Source organism: Fusarium proliferatum (genome assembly GCF_900067095.1).
Source record: "Fusarium proliferatum ET1 genome assembly, contig: FPRO_scaffold016, whole genome shotgun sequence".
Classification (NCBI taxonomy): domain Eukaryota; kingdom Fungi; phylum Ascomycota; class Sordariomycetes; order Hypocreales; family Nectriaceae; genus Fusarium; species Fusarium proliferatum.
This window is the reverse complement of record NW_022194805.1, coordinates 126994-150072: the sequence shown is the minus strand read 5'-3', so window position 1 is coordinate 150072 and position 23079 is coordinate 126994. Positions and strand designations below refer to the sequence as shown.

The following is a 23079-nucleotide window of genomic DNA, read 5'->3' as shown; positions in this document are numbered from 1 at the left end:
AGCTCAAACACAACGTTCTATGTTTTGGCGAACACCGAAGATGGAGTCGCAGTGAGACAATTGTCGGGAAATAATCGTAAACGTGCAGATTTACATGCTGATATGATCAAATCGCATGGTCGAGACCGGTCCGGGGGTCAGGGATTGTGTTATCGTCGTGTAGCATGAAGCGGATACATTTAAAAGGGAAATGCAATCCAGGAACGAGAATTGTGATGCAAGATGTGAGGGTATCCAGACAGACAGATACTGTATACACATGTTTTCGTGTTTCCACTTGTCTGAATGCCGTGCATGCAGCCCATGTCGACGTCTGTTCTCAATCAAACCTCCATCTCCAATGCATCGCTTCTGCCTCAACCCGTGATGCTCAATTCATCCACCAAACAATGTCACTTCTTTCCCGAGACATGTCCGTATAATTACCTCAATGAATTTAATCATCTCTGAATATACATCAAAATCGTCACAGCTCATCGGGTCAATTACGTCGCAATGGGTCGATGATTCACCACTAAAGCATCCTCCCGTCCGCTGTCCCGGAAAAAAAAAACAAAGCAAAGAGCTGCACATCATTGAAACTGACCCCCATTGTATCGTCGATATCTCACCCGTGGTGGTGAAAATAACCGGGGTCCAACTCCAAAAAGTGGCCTGATCTTGCCAACAGCCCATTTTGGACTTGACCTGCCCATGCCCGCGTGAGCGGAGGGGGCCGGAACGGAGGGCACGTGTTAGACTAGATGTACTTCCCCACCAATCCCGAAGAGAAAAGGGACCTGGGCTGCATCGCGGGAAATAATCGTCGAAACGTGCCTGTCGTCGTCCGTTTGATGGTGTGTTTTACGGTATCACGAGAACGGTGTTTCGGGAATCGCCATTTAAGCGCGGGGCCTGTCTACAGTATCGGCGCGTTTTAATTAATGAGGTCTCAAGATTCACCGGGTCTTCACTGTAGCAGGCGGGAGAGCAACACCGAGAAGGGGTGACAGCTTGCGGCGTGTTTTTGCGGCATCTTGCGGCGTGGCTAGTGGCATCTAATTTTCTAGAGAGGGAGGGCTGAGACACGGACGGTGACGTCGAAGGGGTTTGGAGCAGCAGGGGACTTGTTCATCGCGATGGGCAAGTGATGGGCAATTGCAGATGTTTAATCTGATATGATCCTCTTCACCATCGTATTTCTTCCTCGGTTTCTTGTTTTTTTGAATCTTGTGAAGGATCGATATGACGTTGAAGTGTCTGTTGATCATCCCCACAGAAATTGGCATGTCAATCAGCCCTGTCCTAGCGTGTCAAGCTAATCATCAAGGCTTCGGATCCGCACTTTTTTTTCTTCTTCATGAGGCAGAGCATCTTGACTCAATGTCATTCCTTTGCCCGTGCTTTTATCTAAATCAGCCACAAATTTTGATTCACGGGATTGTGCAGCTGAATCAGTCACAATTACATCGAGTTTAGGGGGAGGAATTGAATTTCTGTCGTTAGTGTCTTTTTTTTGTTTTTGTTTTTTTATGACATGGCCCGGCGTCAAACGTCCCTGCAGCGGGCCGCGTCGGCTAACCATTTCCATAAAACAGTGTGTGTCGATGGAATGCTGCTTGTCTCTGTCTCTCCGCAAATTGAATTGACTCTCCCTGCAAAATACATGATGTACCCAAGAAAGGCTCTCTTTTCTTTTCTTTTTACGGCAATTACTTCACAAACGCTGACATTTCATCTCAACCCGTCCCTCTCGTCTACGTAGTATCTGAGTTAACCTCGTCTATCACATTTCTTAGTTCGATTGCGGCAGCGTCCGGTGTCCGTGCTTGTACATCGCAGCACGATCATCTCGACTCTTTCCATTTCCTCATCTACTCCTTGTCATTTCCCCTCAATCGTTCGAGGGGGGGAGAAGTGATGTCACCCAAGCTTTTTTTTCTTCTTCCTTGTACAACCTGAAGCTATTTCCTCTCTTCTCAATTGAAGCTGTGTATGCGTACACACAGTGAATGGACCCCTGCATAAACTCATGCTTCAGTTGGTGCTCGCTCGGGCGGGCGGGGGGAGAAGCTCTGTCCTCTTCTCTCTCGTCTCGTCTTGTCTCGTCTCCACATGAGCTACCCAAGCTTTGATCCCCAAATTCGAGGGCGTTGTTTTCGTCCTTTGTCAAACGTTGTTTCCGCTGTGGCGTTCATGTGCTGTAACTCGAGACATTCCTTTCTCTTTTGTCTCTAATTGATTGAATGCTACGCTGAGACAAAAACGCTGGCGTTGGTGTTGGCGTTGGCCGCCGTTTGTCTTGAGGCCTCTGCCTCTTTTAGCTTTCCCCTCAATTCGTGTTCGACCCCGGATGGTTCAGATGTTACACCAACAGCGAGAAAACATGATGTCTCATAAAACTCGTGCCCGAACAAACAAAGACTTGCCCATGCAATTTAATCGGCCACCCTATTCCTTCTTGCATTTTCGTTTGCGACAAAAGGTCTTTTCTCATCACATGCTTTTTCGTTGCCATCTTTCTTTTCCCTGCTCTACGTGCATCGACATCATTGCCCAGTGCATCCTTCACTGCATAACGCAGTCTAGTTGGCCCCCCCTCTTCATCTTAGCCAAGCCATCGCTGCAGGATCTCCCTCTTCTCTTCTTTGTTTGCCGAATCTCACTCAACTCGTCTGCAGCACTGTAACATCCCGCACCGCCCACTGATCGACACTCTTCCTTTCTTCTTTGGGCTATACGCTGCCTTCAGCTCGCCAATCTAGCAATGAGTTGAGATCCACTTGATTCGTAGCCAAGATTCAAGGATGAGACCTTCCAACTTATCCCGGTCGTAGCCCGTTCCAGACGCAAACGTCAAAAGATGCCTAAGCCATGTGTAAGAATTTTCTACTGTTTGGTCTTGACACCGTGGACCGGACAGCTCGGAGCCGCGATTTTAATCTTTGGGATCTGGGATCTGGGACCCTCCAGTGAAGTTAATTGGCACGAGGCACGACCTCATTGATTGATTGTGCGCGATTGATATGAGACTGATCCACTGTCAACGGATCCGGTGATGTTAAAGGTCGAGTTGAAGATCTTGGCGCTTTTTCCACATGGCATTGTGCGCTAAGTCTTTTGACAGAGTGGAGGTGGCTGGCTATTCTTATCTCTTTTGGCTGCGTGCATGCGCGAAACTCGTGGTCTTGCTGGTTGAGTACTGCGATGCCGGAAGAGGCGGGGGGTTTTAGATGCGGCGGTTCTTTCTTAGCGGTCTCAGGTCGAAGGAATTGAGTTCTACTATGTGAGCGGAAGTGTTGCCGTGCTTCGTGTTGAAGTCCGGCTCCTTGTCGGCCGACACGGGAGCCGAGACGTCGTGATGTCAGATTGTGAGTCGGTAAGTGAGATTTGATGAGAGGTAATTAAGTAGAAACTGGACTTTAATCGATCAATGCTCATCTATTTTAGATTGGGGTCTGGGATGGTGATGGGGAGTGAGATGAAGTGTGGTGATCATTGAAGGGCTGGTTCAATTGCGACCGCTGCTCGTGGTTCAATACGAGGACAAATCGCAGAGCCGCGTACCTACGATATGACCCTGTAGAATGGAAGTTCTAGAAGAAATAATCGAATTCTAATTGACTCAAGTTCTTTAATCTAATTTGTCTAGCATCGCAGTCGGCATCATGTCACGCAAGTGTTGGTGAACTGGTTCGCCCACCGCGACAGCGCTATTCATGGCCAGACACGCAGAAGGAGGGCTCTTCTGCAGAAACGGACGTTGCAACTACTACCTAGACAAGTTTGAGCCTCGAGAGAGTTACTTGGGGCTCATTAATGTGCGTTTCTACTGATCTCTGGCCTGTGATGCCCTACAGCGAAGGGTTGACGAGTTGGTTCAATCGCGACACCGAGTAGACGAGGGCATCGTCGCGGAGTCACACGTCGCGGATGCTACCAATTAAGTATCTTGAGAGATCTAAATGATTGACGACTTCGCGTAGGTTCGTGGAGATGGTCGGTCCGAATTGGCAGTCGTTGTCGTGAGATGCAGCGTTGCCAACTGCGACAGCTCTGTCGTGGCCAGCGTGAGTGTCGTTGCAGAGCCGCATGCGACTTGGAAGAGCTGATATCTAGAGAGGATCAATATACGGCGTGTCGTATGGTCTGCAAAAGCAAGTCTACCGCCATGAGATGCAATGTGATGCGTCTCAACTGTGTTCTCCCATCACGAGTCGCTCGCTGCTTGCTGTTCATAGAAGGAAGACGGGGAGATAAACTGCACTTACACCAGTTCGCAGTCCCCTATGAAGATTTTGATAGCTGTCTAGAAAGAGGTCTGATGATTGGAATGTCCTGTTGTGATGTCGCGGCTGTTCGTCTCACTGGACGTTCCTCAATTGACCATCGAAGCATCGCCAGCCACGAACAAATGCTCAGTCGACTCCGCTTTTGTGATCTCCTGTGTCGCATGACCTACTATATGGTGTCTAGTATGACTCAAGTAATCTATATTGCTCTGTTGCCAGGAGTTGTGGCCTGCTGCCAATCGAGGCCCGCGCCAATGTTCTCCACGAGACTAACCAAGACGGCCGTTGTCGCATCGAACGGGCTTATGAATTAATGTAACGAGGTATAGTACTTGTTTTCTTACTAGCAGATCGATTTTGAACGCAGTCATGCTTCCTATGATGAGTTTGGTCAATCACAAGTCTTCTTGTGATGTTGTTCTGTACACGATCCTCAGTCGGCCACCGAAGCACCATGTCTTTCCATGCCGAACAAAAGGTCTGCTGGCCCAGGCTCGACAATATTCTGTATCGCAAGCCTTACCAGAGTGTGTCTGTAGGGATTTTATCCATCTATATTGTTCTTCTGCCATTTGCACAACGAGTTCCGCGATCTCTTTGGCGTTGGATATCGCCGAAGACTGCCGTTTTCGCGCTCGACGATCCCAACATCAAATCTATTGAGAATAAACTCTCATTTCCCAGTTAAGTGATCAATTTTGCATATGTCAAAGCTCACTGGAGTGATTATAATCCATTGGGCGCCACGCTGTGATGTTGTCGCTCGTCCGTGTACGCAATCGTCGCTCAATCGTCAAAGAAGCATGTCTATTCATGCCAAACAAAAGCTCGGTTGACCCAGCCTTCACAGTAATTGATATCTTCCAACTCAAGATAGTATGTCGGAAAGAACACTGCTTACTTCGATTGCTTTGCTGTCATGACACAAGGTATGTCGCGGCTGAGTTCTCCGACGGCATTCTATGAGACTATAGGCGACCTTGCCAGAGGATCCCAGTATTAGATGTATCGAGATAAAGTGCTCAATATCTAACTGAATAGGCTTAGCTATCAATGCTGCGACTCATTGAGGTGAGTACAGATCATGGCGCTGTGCTGTGACGTCGCCGCTCGTTGTTCTCGACATGATCTTCAATCGTAATCGCAAGCACCATATCGAGCAAGAGCGAAAGAAGGCTCTATTGCTTGGCCACTACAATTAAAATTATCGCTCGGGCCATTCGATTATGTTCAAAGGTGCTCCAGTTCATCTCAAATGTTCTGTTGCCAGGAAGAGCTGTGTTCATCTCACTGAATCGCCAGACTGATCAAGACTCTCGGTCACCGCGTCTCAGGGTCCCAACATCAATAAACTGAGATCAACTCATCTTTAACCGATAAGGGGACCTCTATTCTGTATATTAGTGCTCGCTAATATGGAATAAGTATTAGATCGTCGGTTACAGTGTCGCCGCTCGTCCTTCTGTGCGCAGTCACCAGCTGTCATTTATCGCGATCGCTACACATTACATACAACGAATAAGGGCCTCATTGAATTGGCTCTAAATAGGTCTCATTTCTCTGTTCATTCAGGCATGTGTAAGAAAGTTCAAGTTGTCTTGAATGTGCTGTCGTGGAACGCTCAGGTCCACGACAACATTCCCACTGATGCTGCGAGATTGGGCAACGCTGCCGTTCCAAATAACAAGGATAATGAGATCAACTGTCCCTTGTTCAGTTAGGGGACCTCTTTTTTATCTCTGAAGATCAGTGAAGTGACACTGGCCCAATTGGGGCCCCTGTTGTGATGTCCTCGCTCACGATTCTGCTGCACAATTGTCAATCGTCCACCTTCATCATCAAGACACTCTACCACACACCATAAACAAAAGCTCTTTTGACCCAGAATTTACCGTACATTATTTCTTCTAGTCCATCAGAGCATGTCTAAATGGCTGCGACTCATCTCCGATGTTCTGTTACAGCAAACTGAGGTCCGCCATAAGACGCTCTCTGATGCTGTGAGGCTGGCCAAGACTGCCACTCTACATCAAAGATATGGAGATAGCTGTTCGGCGCACAGTCGCGGGGTCCTTCTTATGTCTATAGATGGTCATCGGAGTGATTTTATCGCAATAAATGCCATGTTGTGACGTCGCCGCTCTCGTTCCGCTGTTCAATCGTCAATCATCGCCATCCAGCCACTCCATTACACACGCCCAACGACAGCTCTTTTGACATAGTTTTCACAATATCCTGTGTCTCTAGTTCCATTAGAGTATGCCTGCCAGAGTGCGACTCATTCCAGCTGTTCCATCGCGACAGACTGAGGTAACGGAACAGCCGCCCTCACCAGCGATGTTCAATCGAATAGCCCTCAACCACCATTTTGATCAAAGGCTCATCTAGCAATATCTCGGAGGTTTCTATTGGATTTCTAACTCGTATTACACTAATAATAGAGATCTCTAGCTTGTTGATCCCTCTGTGACGGTTGCCAGTGCCCGCGCACAAGCCGCTTGAATCAGTGAACTGATCGAGAACAATCGCCGTGGACGCTGATTCACTCTCAATCACTAGAATAAATGCACAACATCTTTCTTTCAAACCCTAGGCAGTCTCTACTTTCTCTCTTCCATCCTATTCCGCTGCCTAGTCTTCTGTTTGCGCCCCAAGCATCCTGCGACGAGTGTCTCGATTGCCAAACCAAGCACCACCATCAACACCACCAACTTCCAGTATTTCGGCAACTAAACACCATCGCAGTCATGTTTAACCTCACCTGTCCCTCCGACGCCAGGCGCAAGGCCACCAAGAGAGCCTCGCGCGTGATGTCGAGCCTCAAAAAGACCCTCTGGTCAACCCTCTCCGAGACCCCCAAGCAGCATCTCAAGGAGCAGAAGCCCAAATACCAGCTCTGCAGCAACCCCAGCATCACTGTTACAGATACGGAGACCGGAGAGGAGTGGGACTTCATCGATCATGATGAACTTGATGGTGATCTCGCGAACAGCGATGACAATCGCACTTTGAGAGAGGAACTCGAGATCAATGCGCGCGAACAGGAGAATCTCCTGTATTCTCGCCGCTGGATGAACTAAGCTTCCAGCTTGGTGACTGCGCAGCCACTGCGATGTCCAATTGTGCGGGTGCATCGACTGGTATGGACAGAGAGACATGCTGGATGTTCGACGAAACTCGCCAGTACCAGTGGAACAAGAGATCTCTCGACGGCGGCAGCATCGCCTCGAGATTGATCGTATATATTCTCTATCTCAACCCCAAATCTCGCTCCTTTCCTCCACTCATCCTCGACATCACTCACAACCGGAACTTCCCTGAGATCAGCAACCATCGACACCAACCTACCAACGCCAGACTCACAGCAACCTTTGGACCTCTTACACCACGACTTCTACGACACCCCTAGGACCTCTCAGCTACCACTAACACCAACACACCGACCCCCTCTTTCTCCTCAATCGCTTTCATGGGTATGAAGATGCCCTCTGATCCTTCTTTCAAGTGGCCTGAGGAGTGCACCAAGCCTAGCATGTTCTCTATGCTGGTCAAGAAAGTGACCGCCCTTATCAAGGGCCCCTCTGACGAGGAGAAGCAGCCTGACCAGAAGGAGCCCGTACTCATCCAGCCTGAGGATGCCACTGAGCCTTGGGAGCTCATCCCCACCGTGAAAGACGACCCTTGGAGCGTCGTTGTGAAGTCCCGCAACGCCCTGACCGAGTTCGACGACAGTGGTGCCGACCGCCAAACTCGCTATGAGCGCACCTACTAGTATGAGTTTGATCGCCGGGTCGTAGAGGCCGACCGCCTTGACATTCGTGAACGTGAGGCCAAGCGAGCATCCAAGTAGATGTGCCCTGGTAAGCTGCTGCAGAAGTAAGAGTAATCCACATTTTGTGAATGATCTTTTCCTCTTGGTAAGTTTTTCTGGGCAATGCTAAGTAAGCGCCCCCTGAATTGGGATCTTGGCCGTAGAATAGAGACTGACGAACTGTGGCTAGGTAGACAAGATAAGCTTTCTTTAGGTAGAGAGTACATAGACTGACTACTTGGACGACGAGACTAGAGTGAGGTGAAATGAGGGTATTGGGATTGACTAGACGGACTGGATAGATAGACGGCTGATAGTACACTATTGTATTAAAGTGTCTGTAGATAGGTATATAATCTGTTGCCTCAATCATCGGCCTCTGAGGCCATCTCCACTAAACTGTGTCGTGTCTAACATAGAAAACTTCTCGATCTCCCTTCAAAATGCATGTACCATCTGTCAACAAACTCCGACATTATACAGCTAATCACCAGTGATGATGGGTGAACAGGTACCCAAGAGGACTGCCTGTTCGGTACGACTGCTCGCTGCCTCCAGTTCTGCTCGAGCGTCCAAGACTCGCGCGACTGGCCATGTCACGCTTACTACCCTTTGTAGTAAACGAGAACTCTGACTTGGCATCCGCCTCCGAATTGTCCGTGGATGTAGAGATCAGTCTGCGTTCCTATTCTGCGACTCTCTCTCCGCCTCCGCGCCAGAGCCCGTAGAAGCCCTCACAATTCTTCCAAAGCTTGATGGTACCATCCTCCGATCCTGTAGCATACATCTTGCCATCAGGCGAGAATGCAATTGACCAGATAGGTCCGTGATGTCCTTTGTGTACGTCGAGTTCCTTTCCATCGTCGTATCGGATAACCTTGGCCCATGTGCCGGGCTCCTCACCGACAACTAGCTTGCGACCCTTGAGATCGAGCGCAACACTAGCGATGGTGTAGGTCAGAGGAAAGCGTTTGAGCTCATCCATAGCATTGCGTCCACCCCAAAAGTACGCCGTCTTGCCAGCAGCAACAGCGAGAACTGGCAGTCCGCCGCCAATGTCGGTAGGGGAAGCATACTGCGAATCCAGTGACACCATCTCGCAAGACTTGATGTCTCCATCAAGGACTTCATGTCGGATGCAGGCTCGGCTAGGCAGGTCGAGCCATCGGATTGTTTTGTCGGATGCGGTCACAACAATGTTAGGGTCCTGGGTCCAGCAAATGAACTTGATCGAACCAGTATGAACGCCTTCGCCGATCTCGAAGCCAGCGGAGGCGGGGATTGTAGCAGGGGACCCAGTAGAAGACAGCTCGGAGAGATCAAAGATGCGCAATTTCTTCTCGAAACCGCCGGTCGCAATAAGATCAGAGTTGTCGGGAGGGTAGGCAATCGCACGGACAATGTGATCGTGTTGAAGCGTATAGAGCAACTCGCCAGAGTAGGTGTCCCAAATTTTGCTATGCAAATGTCAGCAGTGTTAGGTTCCATAAAAGAGAATACTCACGCTGTGAAATCAGCCGATGCAGTCGCTGCGCTGCAGGTATCAGGGCTCAGTCTAGCTTGCCAAACAGCACCCTTGTGACCGATGAAAGTGCCGATCCTATACAAGTCAGGAGAGCTACCAGATCCAGTTGAGAGTGACCTACCAATCGCCAGTCATACCGTTTCGAAGCATAGGGTTGCCATCTACATCATGTCAATATGCGCTCTGTTGAGACAAGACATTGACGCACCTTTGCAGGCTGAGATCAGAAAGAAGCTGTCGGTCTTCTTCTCGATCTCCTTCTCATTTTCCTTCTCAAAGCCAGAGAAGGCGATATGAGGAACAGGTCGGGAATGACCGTGGCAGGTGAGAGGATGGTATTGTCGAGGTTCGGAAGCCATTGCGACAGTATAGAGAAGCGAAGACGAGCGGGGAATCGATTTGCTGATGGGGATCTAGCCAATTGCGGCCAGCTGTAGTATTCGATGTCGGTCTAGAGAGTAGCAAGATACCCGATATTAATCGAGGATGTCAAAATTGGAAATGAGAGAGGCCGTAACAGTCGTATGCGTCGTTAAGAGTGGTTTGGATCGTGACTCGTGGCAGAGCTTGTCGCGTGTCGTCGCAGAAGTGTGGAGCGTCTTTCTCGAGCAAATGGCAATGATGGGCTCAAAACTTGAAGGAAAGAGATAGAGAAGCGGAACGTTAAGGTCGTGATTGGATGGGGTCGTGTCGTGAGGTCAAGAAAGCGTGAATGTTGCCCCCAAAGCGAACCCCCTTGAGAAGAGAAAGTAGAGGAGAGAGGAAAGGAGGGCGGTGATGGATTTGCCAAATATTTGCGAAGACGGGGAGGACGAAACAGGTTGGACAGGGAAGGAAACAGCGGCGCGCATTCAAAATGACAGGGCCACGCTTGCCCGACTTGAGCAGCGGGCCTAGAGGAGCAAGAAAACTTGGGACTTAAGAAGGGATGTCAAAATTAATGCAATGAAGAATAGGCTAAACTTAGGCCTGAGTCGCCTAAGTATTTTAATCTCTCAAGATAAAGGTCCTAAGTTTTATTGCACCCTCTAGGCGGGGTTACACGACGGGGTCCTTCTTGCCGGTAGGCACCGCCACAAAGCGGGGTATAATTGGGGGCTGCAATATCTTGACTTGACTTGAGAGACAAAGATATTGATGTAGAGAACAAGGAATTATTTTGTGAGACAGAGAGTAAGGGGTCTGAAGGTGCCTGGATGTGTAGATTGTCTTTGGTTCAGCGTGTAGTGTTGAGAAAAGGACCAGAATCCCACGCAAGATATATACAGTACTGCTCTCTCCTGAGTCCCCTCAACAGCTATTTCTGCCCAACTCTTGCTAAAGCAGTATCACCATGAAGGTAGAACAATAACTTATGATACATGCAGCAATCTAATTTTAGCCTTCCCATGGAATGTATATACATATGCTTAAATGCGAAGCAATAATGCCCGAAAGCTCACGACATTAAAGCCCGAGCGATACTTTATGCCGGCCAAGTGGAGGTGGCTGGTGCTTAGTGACGTGACGCATTGAGTTGTGGCTTAAGCTGGACGGGACAGATCTGACGGGAAGGGGCAATCAATCGATCAGCTTCCATTACTGACCAACGATCAACTCTACGATTTGTCACGTTCCTCCCGTTCCTTTGATGACTTTTTGACGTCTTCATACTCCCTGTGATTCATCCTTTTTTGTCGTTGGCGTTACCCTTGCTTAGAGAGATAGCAGGCCGTTCTCTTTCTTGACCCTGTTGCATCATCGTCCGTCCAGTCAATCCATCAAGCTCCCCCCTCCACTGCATTCAGCAGTGTCACGTACTCTCATCATCCATCCATCGAACCAACCTCCAGAAAAATGACCGATTTCAAGCTGTCGGCGCAATTGGTCGGGCACGAATCCGATGTAGGCATTATTAGGCGACTTTCTCTGCATCTCGAAACACTAACAGATCGATAGGTTCGAGCCGCAACCTTCCCCTCTCCCGATACCGTCTTAACCGCCTCCCGCGATTGCAGCGTCCGCATGTGGCGCCGCACCCAAGCATCTCCACCGAACTTCGACGCAACCCTGGTCAGCCGTGGTTCCGAATACGTCAACTCGATCTCCTTCTTCCCTCCGTCCAGCGAGCACCCAGATGGTTACGTTGTCTCTGGTGGCAAGGATACCATCATCGAAGTCAAGTCCCCCAAAGCTTCCAGCTCCGATAACGCCGAACGCCTCTTGATCGGTCATTCTCACAACGTTTGCACGCTCGATGTCTCACCCGACGGTAAATACTTGGTATCAGGCGGCTGGGATGGTCAGGCGCGGGTATGGAGCCCTCAGAAGTGGGAAACAGAGCTCTTGTTGAGCGGCCACGAAAGCATGGCCGTCTGGAGCGTTGTTGCATTTGATGATCACACAGTAGTGACTGGTTGTGCCGACAAGAGCATCCGTATCTTTGACCTGCGGCAGTCTACCGCCGGTGAGGTGTCGCCAAGCTCTACCATCCACACACCTGACGTTGTCCGCGCCCTCTGTCGTGTACCGAATGGTCACCCCAGTGGTGCAGATATTGCGAGCGCAAGCAACGATGGAACAATCCGCCTGTGGAAGCTGAATGGTCAACAAGTCGCCGAGCTGCACGGACACGAAAGCTTTGTTTACTGTTTGGCCAGTCTTCCGACAGGTGAGCTGGTCAGTTCGGGAGAGGATCGTACCGTCAGGGTATGGAAGGGTACCGAATGTGTACAGACAATCACACATCCCGCCATTTCGGTATGGACGGTCGCTGCGAACCCCGAAACCGGCGACATCGTTACGGGTGCCAGCGACAGCATTGCCCGCGTCTTTACACGAAGTCCCGACCGTACTGCCGACCAAGCGACACTCAAGGAGTTTGAGGAGTCTGTCAAGGCGTCATCAATCCCTCAGCAACAGGTCGGGGGTGTCAACAAGGAGAAGCTCCCTGGCCCTGAGTTCCTGACCACTAAGGCGGGCACGAAGGAGGGACAGGTTCAGATGATCAAGGAGGATAATGGCAATGTTACTGCTCATACGTGGTCAGTGAGCCAACAGCAATGGATCAACGTCGGTACTGTCGTTGATGCTGTCGCCAGTACTGGCAAGAAGGTTGAGTACCAAGGAAAGATGTACGACTACGTCTTTGATGTCGATATTGAGGATGGCAAGCCTCCTCTGAAGCTCCCCTACAACCTCTCTGAGAACCCTTACGAGCGAGCCACCAAGTTCTTGGGCGACAATGAACTACCGCTTTCGTATCTTGACAACGTTGCCAACTTCATTACGGAAAACACCAAGGGAGCTACTCTTGGTCAGACTTCAGAGCCAAGCGGACCAGATCCTCTTGGCACCGAGTCGCGATACCGACCCGGTGAGAACACCCAGCCCAAGGTGCTCCCTCAGAAGGACTACCTCAGCATTACAGCAGCCAAATACGAAGGTCAGTTCTTGTCTCTGTGCTTTCGTTCAATCACTGACAGCGCCAGCCATCTTCAACAAAATCTTGACCGTCAACAAGAACATGGTCTCATCGGGTCGCAAAGACGCTGCTCTGAACCCATCCGATGAATCTGTGCTGTCAGAGCTGCGCGCCGCGCTTGAGTCTAACAAACCCGTTCCGCAAACAGCCCTGCCTCTTCTTGTCCGCATCCTTACACAATGGCCCTACTCAGACCGTCTCGCCGGTCTTGATCTCCTTCGCTGTGTCGCGAAGTACCCTCTTGTCGCTCAGTTCTCTGACCCTACTGCTGGCTCCCTTCTCGACCTCGCTTTCGCGTCCTCTCTACCCAAGGGCGAAACTCCCAATGAGAATGCTGCCATGATGGGTCTGCGTACCCTCGCCAACATCTTCTCCACCGCAAATGGCCGCTCGATTGTTAGTGCTCAATCGGACGAGGCCATTTCCTTCCTGGAACGTATTGTTGGTGTCTCCTCGGAACCCATCGGGCCGTTCAACCGCAACGTCCTCATTGCTGCTACAACCGCAGCAATCAACCTCTCAGTGCTCGTCCATCGCGAGCGTCTCCTCACACCCGACCAGCGTCGCCGTCTCGCCATACTTCTCGGCACGATCCTCTCCCGCGATGGTCAGACAGACTCAGAGGTTCTATACCGCGCTCTGGTGGCGCTCGGCACACTGCTCTCCGCATCAAAGGCGGAGGCGGCTAATCTCGGTATCAAGGGGTGGATCCAGAGTGCTGTTGGACGAAGCTCTGAGGAGCGTGTCAAGTCTGTCGCGGCCGAGTGCGCTAAGGTCGCTCCGTGAATGTGATATGATGGTGACGGGTATGCAGGCCGTCGCAGCGCCAAGACGGGTTATTCTTGACGTGGAACGACGGATGTACGGAATTAAAACAGAATTACATAGAATTAGCGGTAGGCGGATGTGATGCATTGTACACAAGCGCTTTGTGGTGAGAGTGATGTCCGGCGTTGTGAGAGGAGTCTGTCAATTGTGAGGTATCGTCTTATTTCATCTCACATCAAAACTTGGAATCTCATTGGTACGACTATTTATCACATGAGTGGCATAATGTATGAACTTGAATAGTCGTAGACTCTCATTCTACGCGGTGTCTCAAATGAATGAAGCAGATAAAGCTCCTCCAACACCATACCACGTGCGATATCTCAGTCCCCTCGGAACAACCGCAACATTATAAAGATAAAAATGAAGGGATATAAATAATAGTACCAAATCAATCCAGGGATATGCCAAAAATTCCCCGCCCGTAAAAAAACGCCAGTCATTATGCTTTGTACAATTTTCTTTCGCGTCGGTTTCTCATCAATCACGCAAACAGGGCATAGGCACCCGCTGCCACGAGCGGTAGCCAGCCTGCCATGTTCAGCTGGCGCAGTGTTTGTGTCGCGCCGGATTCGCTAACATAGGCGTCGGAGCCGGACTGCTTGGTCGTGATGGTGTAGATCTCTGCGAAGCCGATGTCGGTGGAGTTGAAGCAGTTTGTCTCGTTAACTTCGGCGATTCTCTTGTCTCCTGGTTCAGCGAAGATGATGTCAACGCACTGGGCATGTTAGTCAATTTTCCCGTCACCAAAGAATCTCGGGAGATAAGGAACGTACAGAATACAGAGCTGCGCCGTGGACGGCGAGTTCTACGACCTGGATTGTAGCCTTGTCGCCTGCCTTGACGGTGGTGTTCTTGGGCAGAGGCACCTGAGGTAGGCAGATGGTTCCTGGGAAGGGATTGTTGGTGGGACCGAGGATCTGGAACATGGGGACGACGGGCTGTGTCATGTTTGCTGGGCCGCCGTCAGGACCATCATCGCCAAAGCCCATGTTGACGTAGGCGAAGGCTGTCTCGTGGCCACGGAACCAGCCGGGCTGGAAAGCGACAGCGCCGCCTCTTGTGGGCCAGTATGTTCTGTTTGTCGTGACATTGTGACCGCCGCCTGATGCTGTTAACTGGTGTTGACACGGTCAAGAGGAGAGGATGGGGACGTACATGGGTAGACCCATTGCATGCCGTAGGGGAATGTTGCGTTGGTGATGAGGTTGTTTCCTCGCCAGCCGGGATAGGTAATGACGCTGTGTGCTGACACGATTGTCGCGAGGAGGACCGAGATGAATGCTGACGTCCTCATGATTGCGGTTTGTATGCTTATATATCGTAGTATTGGGTGATACTCTAGCAAACAGACAAAGAACAAGAACAAGGCTCAGCCTCGAACATCAAATTCACGAACCAACGATTATAGATTTCAGAAAGAATTATTCGGAGAAAAAGGAAGAGGGAGAGGAGGCCGCGAGTTCTGGTCTTAAGGCAGGCACAGAGTGGCCATGTTTGCAGCCGCCCAGCTCAAGCTCAGATGTGATGGCCCAGTAAGAGGCCGTTGACGATGCATCTTGGAGGGTGTGACCCCTGCTGCAGAACGGGAACACACGCCCAATGGGATCAGCGGGATGAGTGATTTACAGGGCTACAGGGCGTTTCTGGGCTGTGACTGGAGATGTTTTAAGCGCTGGCGCTAGACTTATTTCAGTGAGCGGCCAATAAGAGACAAAAATGGATGGGGTAGAGGGGCGGGGGTTGGTGATGGGATATGCCGGTTAATGAGGAGGAAGAAAGGGACGGTAGAGGTCGACTCACTTGATGGAAAGATCGGATCAGGAGAGCCGATGAACGATTCGTAGCCGCGTTTTGATCTGATGATGGTACTCTCAGACTCTGACTCTCAGTGAGTGATAGCTTGAGGCTCGGGGCGAGAGTGCCGCGTAGACGCCAAGATCCATGCCATGGTCACACCCAGGACACACAAGCTGGACAAGCACAGACGCAGACACTACCGTAAGCTGATGCTCTTATCAGTACGGCCTGTGATTGGCTCCTCTCTGTACTCTGTGCTATCGTTGCATTTTCGGCGAGAGACTGGTTCAACTTGTGCTTGTTGGACCACGGGTTCTTCAATCATGCATGTGCCTTGCCTTACGGGATGGGCATGGCAAGCGACAGCAATGACGATAATAGCAAATATCTCGCAAAATAACAATCATGGCGTCGCTGGGCTATATAACTTGGGCAGAGACAGACCAGTCGGAGTTTTATTCCCCATCGTTTTTAAGCACTGAAACTCAAAACGCCACTAAGATCTTAAAACTCACCTTGTCTTCACCGAAGTTCACCGAGCCCTGTGGAGTCTCGAAATCTCAATCTTGACGACAATCTTCATTGAGAGACTCACTATAAGTGATCATCTCACCATTATTCCCCATCTTTTACAGAAGCGCTTCAATTAGTTCATTATCTCGCTTCATTTCTACTAATATTTTTCTGCACATTGACTTTGACTTTCCTTCCAGAGATTCACTTCACAAATGTCTTCATCACAGGATTCCTCAGACTGGACAAGAGTCGTCCGCAGGGGCCGCAAGAACAGACGAACCAACACGGCATCTCACTCTTCCAGACACATAAAGCCTCAGACAGAAGGTTTGAGATCACCGGAGGATTTGGAGAAGGATTACAAGCAGCATCGCAAACGATGGGAGGACGAAGCGTACTCCTGTCCCCGTCTCCGTGAGCTCGTCAAGGCGAAGGTGTCGCATTTGACAGAGATTAACAAGGCGGTTCATCTTGGCGTCGGGACATTTGATCCGAATGATGGGCTCAATCTTGATGGCAAGAGATCCACGTTTGCGCAACTTGCGGCTTTTGAGATCATGGTTGAAGAACTGGGTACGTCTGCTACCTTCATGGCTTGTGAGTGAATGGTGCTGATTTGAGCAGAGAAAATAACGGGTGGCAAGATTGAGACGTTCTTCCAAGACCCAGCCTTCAGCGCCTCCGACAAAAAGTTCCTGGAGAGTATCGGCCACACTGTTCTTGATGATCCCAAGGGTACGCAGATGGTCGATGAGAAGACGCTCTTCTTTGGCGTTCATCTCTACAGACCTGTCTACAACGATGCGCTAGAGGGCGAGCTTCCTGCGCTGTTTGTCGGGACCAGCTGGGACGATTGGGGAGAGTAAGTCATGCCTCGAAGATAAAGTTGATGGGCTGGTGCTAATTGGGAACAGCATCTTTGCAGACGAGCACATCGAGAACGTGGAGAGAATGCACAAGTCATATGAACGCTGTGACTTTCCCCAGGAGAGACTGGACTGTGCGTTTTCTACGACGAGTATCTACTGGAAGCCCAAGAGTGAGGAGGAGAGTGTTGCTAAAGGGAAGGGGATTGTGATTGAGGAGGTTGAGATTGAGGATGGGGATGAGAAGAAGGAGAGCGATGGGGAGGAGGAGTTGGTGAAGAAGCTTGAGACTACTACTATTAATTGATCGCTGTTGTTAATTGTTAATTGACGAGTGTTTGTTCATGTCTGGCCATGGTCTGCGACTTGGGCTTCGGTTGCTGGTGACTGCGAAGACTGCGTTGCACTTACTAATGTGCTTCTTCTCTTGTGCTCAATTCCTTCATGCATGCTCTAGTTTACTAATACAATTTCGCGTTATGATGTCTCGAGTCTCGAGTCTCTTGGATCTTCCCTCGGCCTCATCTCATGAACTTACTTCTACCTCATGCAACATCATCACCAGTCGTCAACATCTTCAACAGTAGCTGACTTTCACTCTTCAATTCTACTGTCGCGACCATTTTCTTATTGACTTGCAAGTCTCTCTTCACGATTCTAATTCTCTTCCTCATCTACTTCGACTCGACGCTTCATCCTCTCTTCTAACTTCTTCCAACATCATCATCACTCCTCAACATCCAAGCTTCATACCTTGGCCCCAGTCTTCAAATCTTCTGTCGCAATCATTCCCTTTTAACCCTTTCAGCTTCTTCCTTCGCGTTTCATTTCTTTTCTCCATCATCCTCAACTTTCAATCTTCATCCTCTCTTCTGACTTCGCTTCTTCCAACACCATCAGTCTCAACATCCGATCTCGGCTCCTGTCTCAACACAACTGTCGCAATCATTCCCTTTTGACCTTTCAACCTCTTCCTTCATCCATTCAATTCCTCTTCTTCATCTTCTTCAACTCAACCCTTCATCCTCGACCTTTCGTCATCATCCTCAATTGATCAACAACTCCAACTCGACCACTCACCACCAACATCTACATCAACATCGTCGCCCGCCTTCACTTCAAAGACTCTGACCTTCCTAGTAAGTCCCTTCAAGTTCTCTCTTTGTCAAGTTCATCTCAACTCGTCAAATCTCTTCAATCCACCCCCAAAAGTCCTCTAACGTCCTCTCTTTTCCACTAACCTTTACCCAATTTCTCAGTCTTTCCCTTCCTCTCCTCAAAACTTGCCTCTTTTCCTCTAAACCGCCATAACATCTCCTAAACAATCCACTCTCTTTTAAAAGTCTCGTCTAAAGGCGCATCGCGCAGTGATTCACGGCCTCTTCAATCTCCCTCTTAAAAATTCCGTCTCTTCTCGTCATCCTTCATCCAACTTACAAACTCAGTCAATCACATCAAGATTCAGCAAAGATTCTACAATCTTAGACCATCAACTCAAGCCATTATCAACGACTTTCACAATGGCATCTTCATTCCCAGAGGCAAAGGTTGACAAAGCCGCCCGCGAGGCAGAGTACCAGGCACTCTGGCAGGTCTGCGATCGCGCAACTCGCAAGCCCGAGTACATCTACGGCGACGAAAGACTCAAGCGCTCTTTTCTCGAAGACACATGTGACGCTCTCATGCTCAAGAGGTAACCGTCTCTCCTCGATTGCTGCTTGAGTGAAACTGACGACGTGTAGACAGAAGCTCGGCAAGGTTCCCTGCGGAACTGATATCAGCGCCATGGTGACCCTTCATCTCCAGCGCGAAGTCGCCGGCCGTCTTCTCGCGGGTGCTCGTATGGCTGCTCCAGCCCCTGCTCCCAATCCGATGCCGTACACTGGAAACGGCCCTGCATTCAATCAGCCCCAGAATGTGTATGCTGCGAACCCGGATCCCTTCAACGGAAACCCAGGTCCCTACAATGGCAATCCAGCTCCGTACAACATCGCCCAGGCACCGCTACCAATCCCCCAGCCCCGTGCTCGTGCTTCTCCCCCAGACTTTGACTTTGCCATCCCGGACACTAACGAAGACCTGCGGCACGACATGGACAAAGTCATCAACACCCTTCGCCAGTACGCCCAAAGAATCGCCACTCTTGAAAACCAAGCCGCAACTATTAAAAGCCAAGTTGCAGCTCGTGAAAGCCAAGTCGCCACTCTTGAAAAGACAGTCGCCAAGATCACTCATGAGCGCGACATGTACAAGGCTGGGACGGTGGGCATGATGAACGCCGACATGAAAAAGTCAGCTTCCGTCTCTCCTGGCATGTTCACCTACCCCGTCGAGGGGATCGAGGGCTTGTCTGCCGCTGCCTATCCACACCCCAGACCTCTCACGCCTAGAAGTCAGACGCAGGAAGGGGATGAGGAAGGGGATGCGACGTATCACCCTGGAAATTGAAGCTTGCGACGGAGAACATGGAGTCAGGTTTGCATTGGGAGACGGGGATGAGGAGTTTTCATGAGGGCGATTAATGCAATGGTTGCTGGGAATAAGGAATTGGGCGATTTGCTTGGAACGGATGCTTGGGATGGACACATCGAAGCACGTTATATACATCTTGCTTGGCCATTTAGCTTGTAACCACTGACGACGACACGAATATGCAGCGCCGACGGGCAAGATACCCATCAGTTAGGTACATCAATGATCAATTCATTGCAACAAACATCAATACTTCATTCACATGACAGATCAATTCATCAAATCAAACATCAATCGTTGAGCCAATATTTGTATTGTTTGTCCTAGCCATTCCTCCATCAACTATATACTTTCGCAATGCGGATCGTTACAATAAGCCAGCGTTCCATTTCCATCGTCTACAAAACAATCGTGCCAGGCGTATCCGAAACAAGAAAAAAACATATAGAGGGCATAACATTTTACCTGTTTTCCCTAATACTCCGTAACTCCGTCCGTGATAAGACATTAAATGCTGAGTGTTGAGGTGATGCTGGTTATATATCCAATGCATGCCCTCGCATCCTAAACTCAGACATCAATCGCCGCTGAGCAATGCCATGAATGCATCAATTCGTTTATGAGGAAAACATGCTGTAGTCCTGGATCGTCTTGCCGTCGCAGTCGGGAATCTTGACTCCCTTCTTGAGCTCACGGTCCGATGTCAACAGACCCCATTTGTCTTCCCACGCCTTGCCCTTGGTGTTGTACCTCTCCTTCCAAGGCTCGTCAAATGCCTCGAACCAGAAATAGTTGGTTCCGTTCTTGAGAGATTGGCAAACCCAATCGTCCATGAAGGTGTTGAGCTCGTCAACACCAGCAACTGATCCCTCGGTACAGGTCGTGGCTGAGCCACAGTTGGTGCCGCCTCCGGTAGGCCAGCCTGTCTCCGAAATGATGTTCTTCTTCGTGTCCGTCTTCCAAAAATCTCCATTGTTGGTCTTCCAGAAGTTGGAGGTCCAAGCGGCAGCCTCGGATGCCGTCACTCCGGCAAAGAAGGGATGGATGTTGGCCATGATATAGTCACTGTCCGTCGCAAGTTCAGATGTCCAGTCGTCACCCAAATCCGAGGTAGCAACGGGGAGCTTGAGGCCCTTCTTGTCGAGCTTCGTGCGGGTGTCGTCCAAGATCTTGGCCAATGTGGTGATGTTCATCTCCTCACGGTAGAGGATTTCGTTGGCAATGATGATACCCTCAAAAGGGTCATCACCATACTCATCTAGGATGTCCCACATTTGTGCCATCTGTCGATCGTTGGTTGTCTCGTTCTTGTCAAGCCAAACACCCATCCAGATCTTGGTATCCTTGAGTTCCAATCTGTCGAGGGCATGAATCAACATCTGCGTCTGGTTGCAATCGGTTCCGTACAATCGAATTTTGTTGGTAAGCTGACCCAGAATGGCCACGTCGCGCGTGATGTTGTTCTGAGAAGGCGGGTTATGCATACAATCGGGATACTGCGAGTTGAGAGGGGTGTAGTCCATGCCGGGAAAGACTCTGTGGAGGTCGGGATTGTTGAGAAGTTCCTTGATCTCCGCGCTGTTTTTGCCAAGATCGCCGTTCTTCTTGGTGTCGTCCTTAGCTGACTCTCCCGAACTCGCTGAACTGTCGTCGTGCTTGCCATTGTTCACCATACTACCAACGACACCACCAACAATAGCTCCAACAATGACGAGGAACACCACGACGATGATGAGCCACTTGCACCTCTTACTCCTCCCAGTGTCCTTATCGTCTGAGCCATAACCGTAAGGCTTTTCCCGTGCATTCATCTCGTAGCCTCCGCCTGTACCTAATTAGTAAATGCGCACACTTGGCAGACGGATACTGACCTCGTCCACCCAAAAGGCCGCCAGCAGCCGCACCACCTCCAACCGCAGCAGCGGTTGCAGAGGCACCCCTCTTCGCGCGGTCGGAGTTGGAAAGGCTAAGCATTGAGTTCCTTTGACTCTTTCCATACACAAGTCCGTCGTCCCCATCGTCAATAATGTCATTAGGATTCACTACACCAAGATTGTCGCTGCCGTGCCGCGAATTCGTATATCCGGGGTATGGGTTATCGATGTAGGGATCGCTACCGTTGAAGTGAGATGTCGCGGCTGATGGTGGCCCCCGAGGAGAATCGTAACCGTGACCGTAACCTCCGTTTCCGCCATAAGGGTTTTGCTGAGTCCGCGATGGAGGCGGGGGCAGGTTGGAGTGTTCCATTGCGCCTATTCCGCTATAGCGAGGATTACGGTCAGCAACGTTAACAGCAATGCCTGTCATACCACCAGATGCTGACATTCCAAAATTGTCTGCGCCCGGTGTAGTATGGGAGTTTGGGTGATCATACCCCATATGTCCGCTGCCGCCACCTCCGTAGTTATTGTAGCCTTGGTTGCCGTAATAACCGTGGTCGTTTTGTTGAGGCGATGGCCGTCGAGGACTGTCGTATCCAGCGGATCCAGTGTACGGCGAAGGCGATACTGGGCGACCGTGAGAGGAATAGTCGTCGTAGCCACCTTGTACACGGCTGTATGAAGAATCGGGATGTGTGCTTGGGTGATTTGATCTTGAGGGAGCGTCGTATTGGGCAGCCGAAGGTGAATAACTATGGGGAGGAGGGATGGGTCTTCGGGGAGAGGAATCGTAGCGATTATGAGAGTCGAGCGGTTCGCTCTCGTAGGGATCCCCGTGGTAGTTCTGCATCGTGGGTAATGGTTGGATATTAAATCTGGATCCAGGCGGAGGAGCAGGCAGGTTCAAGCAGTGTGACACTGCTAAAGATAGCGATAAGGTAGGTGACTGCAACAACTCGAGAGCAGGCAGTGCCAAGAGGATCGATGATGCCAGCAGCGGGCGCGCCGCCTCAAGGGGATCACCTTGGAAGAAGGTGGATCAATCGGCGAGATATAATTTGCAGTTAAAACGAGAGAGTTGGAGAAGCGCAAGGAACAGGAACAAACAAGCTGAGCGAGTGGAATAAAGAGACCGACCGACCCGAGCGAGTCTTTCTTTCTGCCTTGTTATTGCGAGAGATGGAGACGGAGCTGAAGAGAGGGAAAAAAGATGGAGTGACGAGGACCAGAGTAGAAAGAGCTCAGCCAAGAGTCAAGGTCAAGTCAATGAATCGCTGTTACAACTGTAACGGCCCAGTTGGAAGGAGCGAATGGGGGGGCAGGTAGCCACACCGGATGCGGACCGATAACCTGGAATTTCCCATTTTAGCGGGTGTTCCGCCCTGGGACTCCCCGGCAACCGGCCCCTAGTATTCCGGCCAAGGCGGGACCGGTGACGCAGATGTTCTGGAACCAGGGCCAAGAGCATTTACCTCGTCGATAATACGAGAGATATTGTATTGCAAATTAACAAAAAAATGTCATTAATACTGTTCATTCAACTTGACACTCAATAGCAATTGCAAATACCCTTCAGAAACGGTTCATTGCACAGCCTCCTCCAAAACGGGTGCAACGGCAGACACGAGGTTGGAAAATCCTCTAGTG

At 50.2% G+C, this 23079-nt stretch overlaps 7 protein-coding genes across 7 annotated transcripts; 4 read left to right on the top strand and 3 right to left on the bottom strand.

Moving 5' to 3' along the window:
* Positions 1 to 7018: 7018 nt before the first annotated feature.
* FPRO_09041 (uncharacterized protein) lies at positions 7019 to 7680 on the top strand (the record flags this gene model as incomplete). Its single annotated transcript, XM_031224465.1, has 2 exons — positions 7019 to 7326; positions 7422 to 7680. The coding sequence occupies 2 exons, from the start codon at positions 7019 to 7021 to the stop codon at positions 7678 to 7680; spliced, it is 567 nt and encodes a 188-aa protein (XP_031089721.1).
* A 1087-nt stretch (positions 7681 to 8767) lies between these two features.
* On the bottom strand, positions 8768 to 9966 carry FPRO_09042 (uncharacterized protein; the record flags this gene model as incomplete). The annotated part of the gene is made up of 4 exons (XM_031224464.1): positions 8768 to 9539; positions 9587 to 9682; positions 9729 to 9768; positions 9816 to 9966. The coding sequence occupies 4 exons, from the start codon at positions 9964 to 9966 to the stop codon at positions 8768 to 8770; spliced, it is 1059 nt and encodes a 352-aa protein (XP_031089720.1).
* Positions 9967 to 11443: 1477 nt separating this feature from the next.
* Positions 11444 to 13856, top strand: FPRO_09043 (uncharacterized protein; the record flags this gene model as incomplete). The annotated part of the gene is made up of 3 exons (XM_031224463.1): positions 11444 to 11491; positions 11546 to 13031; positions 13078 to 13856. The coding sequence occupies 3 exons, from the start codon at positions 11444 to 11446 to the stop codon at positions 13854 to 13856; spliced, it is 2313 nt and encodes a 770-aa protein (XP_031089719.1).
* Positions 13857 to 14382: 526 nt separating this feature from the next.
* On the bottom strand, positions 14383 to 15195 carry FPRO_09044 (uncharacterized protein; the record flags this gene model as incomplete). The annotated part of the gene is made up of 3 exons (XM_031224462.1): positions 14383 to 14616; positions 14675 to 15003; positions 15057 to 15195. The coding sequence occupies 3 exons, from the start codon at positions 15193 to 15195 to the stop codon at positions 14383 to 14385; spliced, it is 702 nt and encodes a 233-aa protein (XP_031089718.1).
* A 1231-nt stretch (positions 15196 to 16426) lies between these two features.
* FPRO_09045 (uncharacterized protein) lies at positions 16427 to 17387 on the top strand (the record flags this gene model as incomplete). Its single annotated transcript, XM_031224461.1, has 3 exons — positions 16427 to 16787; positions 16839 to 17076; positions 17129 to 17387. 3 exons carry the CDS (start codon positions 16427 to 16429, stop codon positions 17385 to 17387), a joined length of 858 nt encoding a protein of 285 aa, XP_031089717.1.
* A 1213-nt stretch (positions 17388 to 18600) lies between these two features.
* On the top strand, positions 18601 to 19528 carry FPRO_09046 (uncharacterized protein; the record flags this gene model as incomplete). The annotated part of the gene is made up of 2 exons (XM_031224460.1): positions 18601 to 18773; positions 18823 to 19528. 2 exons carry the CDS (start codon positions 18601 to 18603, stop codon positions 19526 to 19528), a joined length of 879 nt encoding a protein of 292 aa, XP_031089716.1.
* Positions 19529 to 20169: 641 nt separating this feature from the next.
* On the bottom strand, positions 20170 to 22282 carry FPRO_09047 (uncharacterized protein; the record flags this gene model as incomplete). The annotated part of the gene is made up of 3 exons (XM_031224457.1): positions 20170 to 21377; positions 21424 to 21812; positions 21927 to 22282. 3 exons carry the CDS (start codon positions 22280 to 22282, stop codon positions 20170 to 20172), a joined length of 1953 nt encoding a protein of 650 aa, XP_031089715.1.
* Between the last annotated feature and the right edge of the window lie 797 nt (positions 22283 to 23079).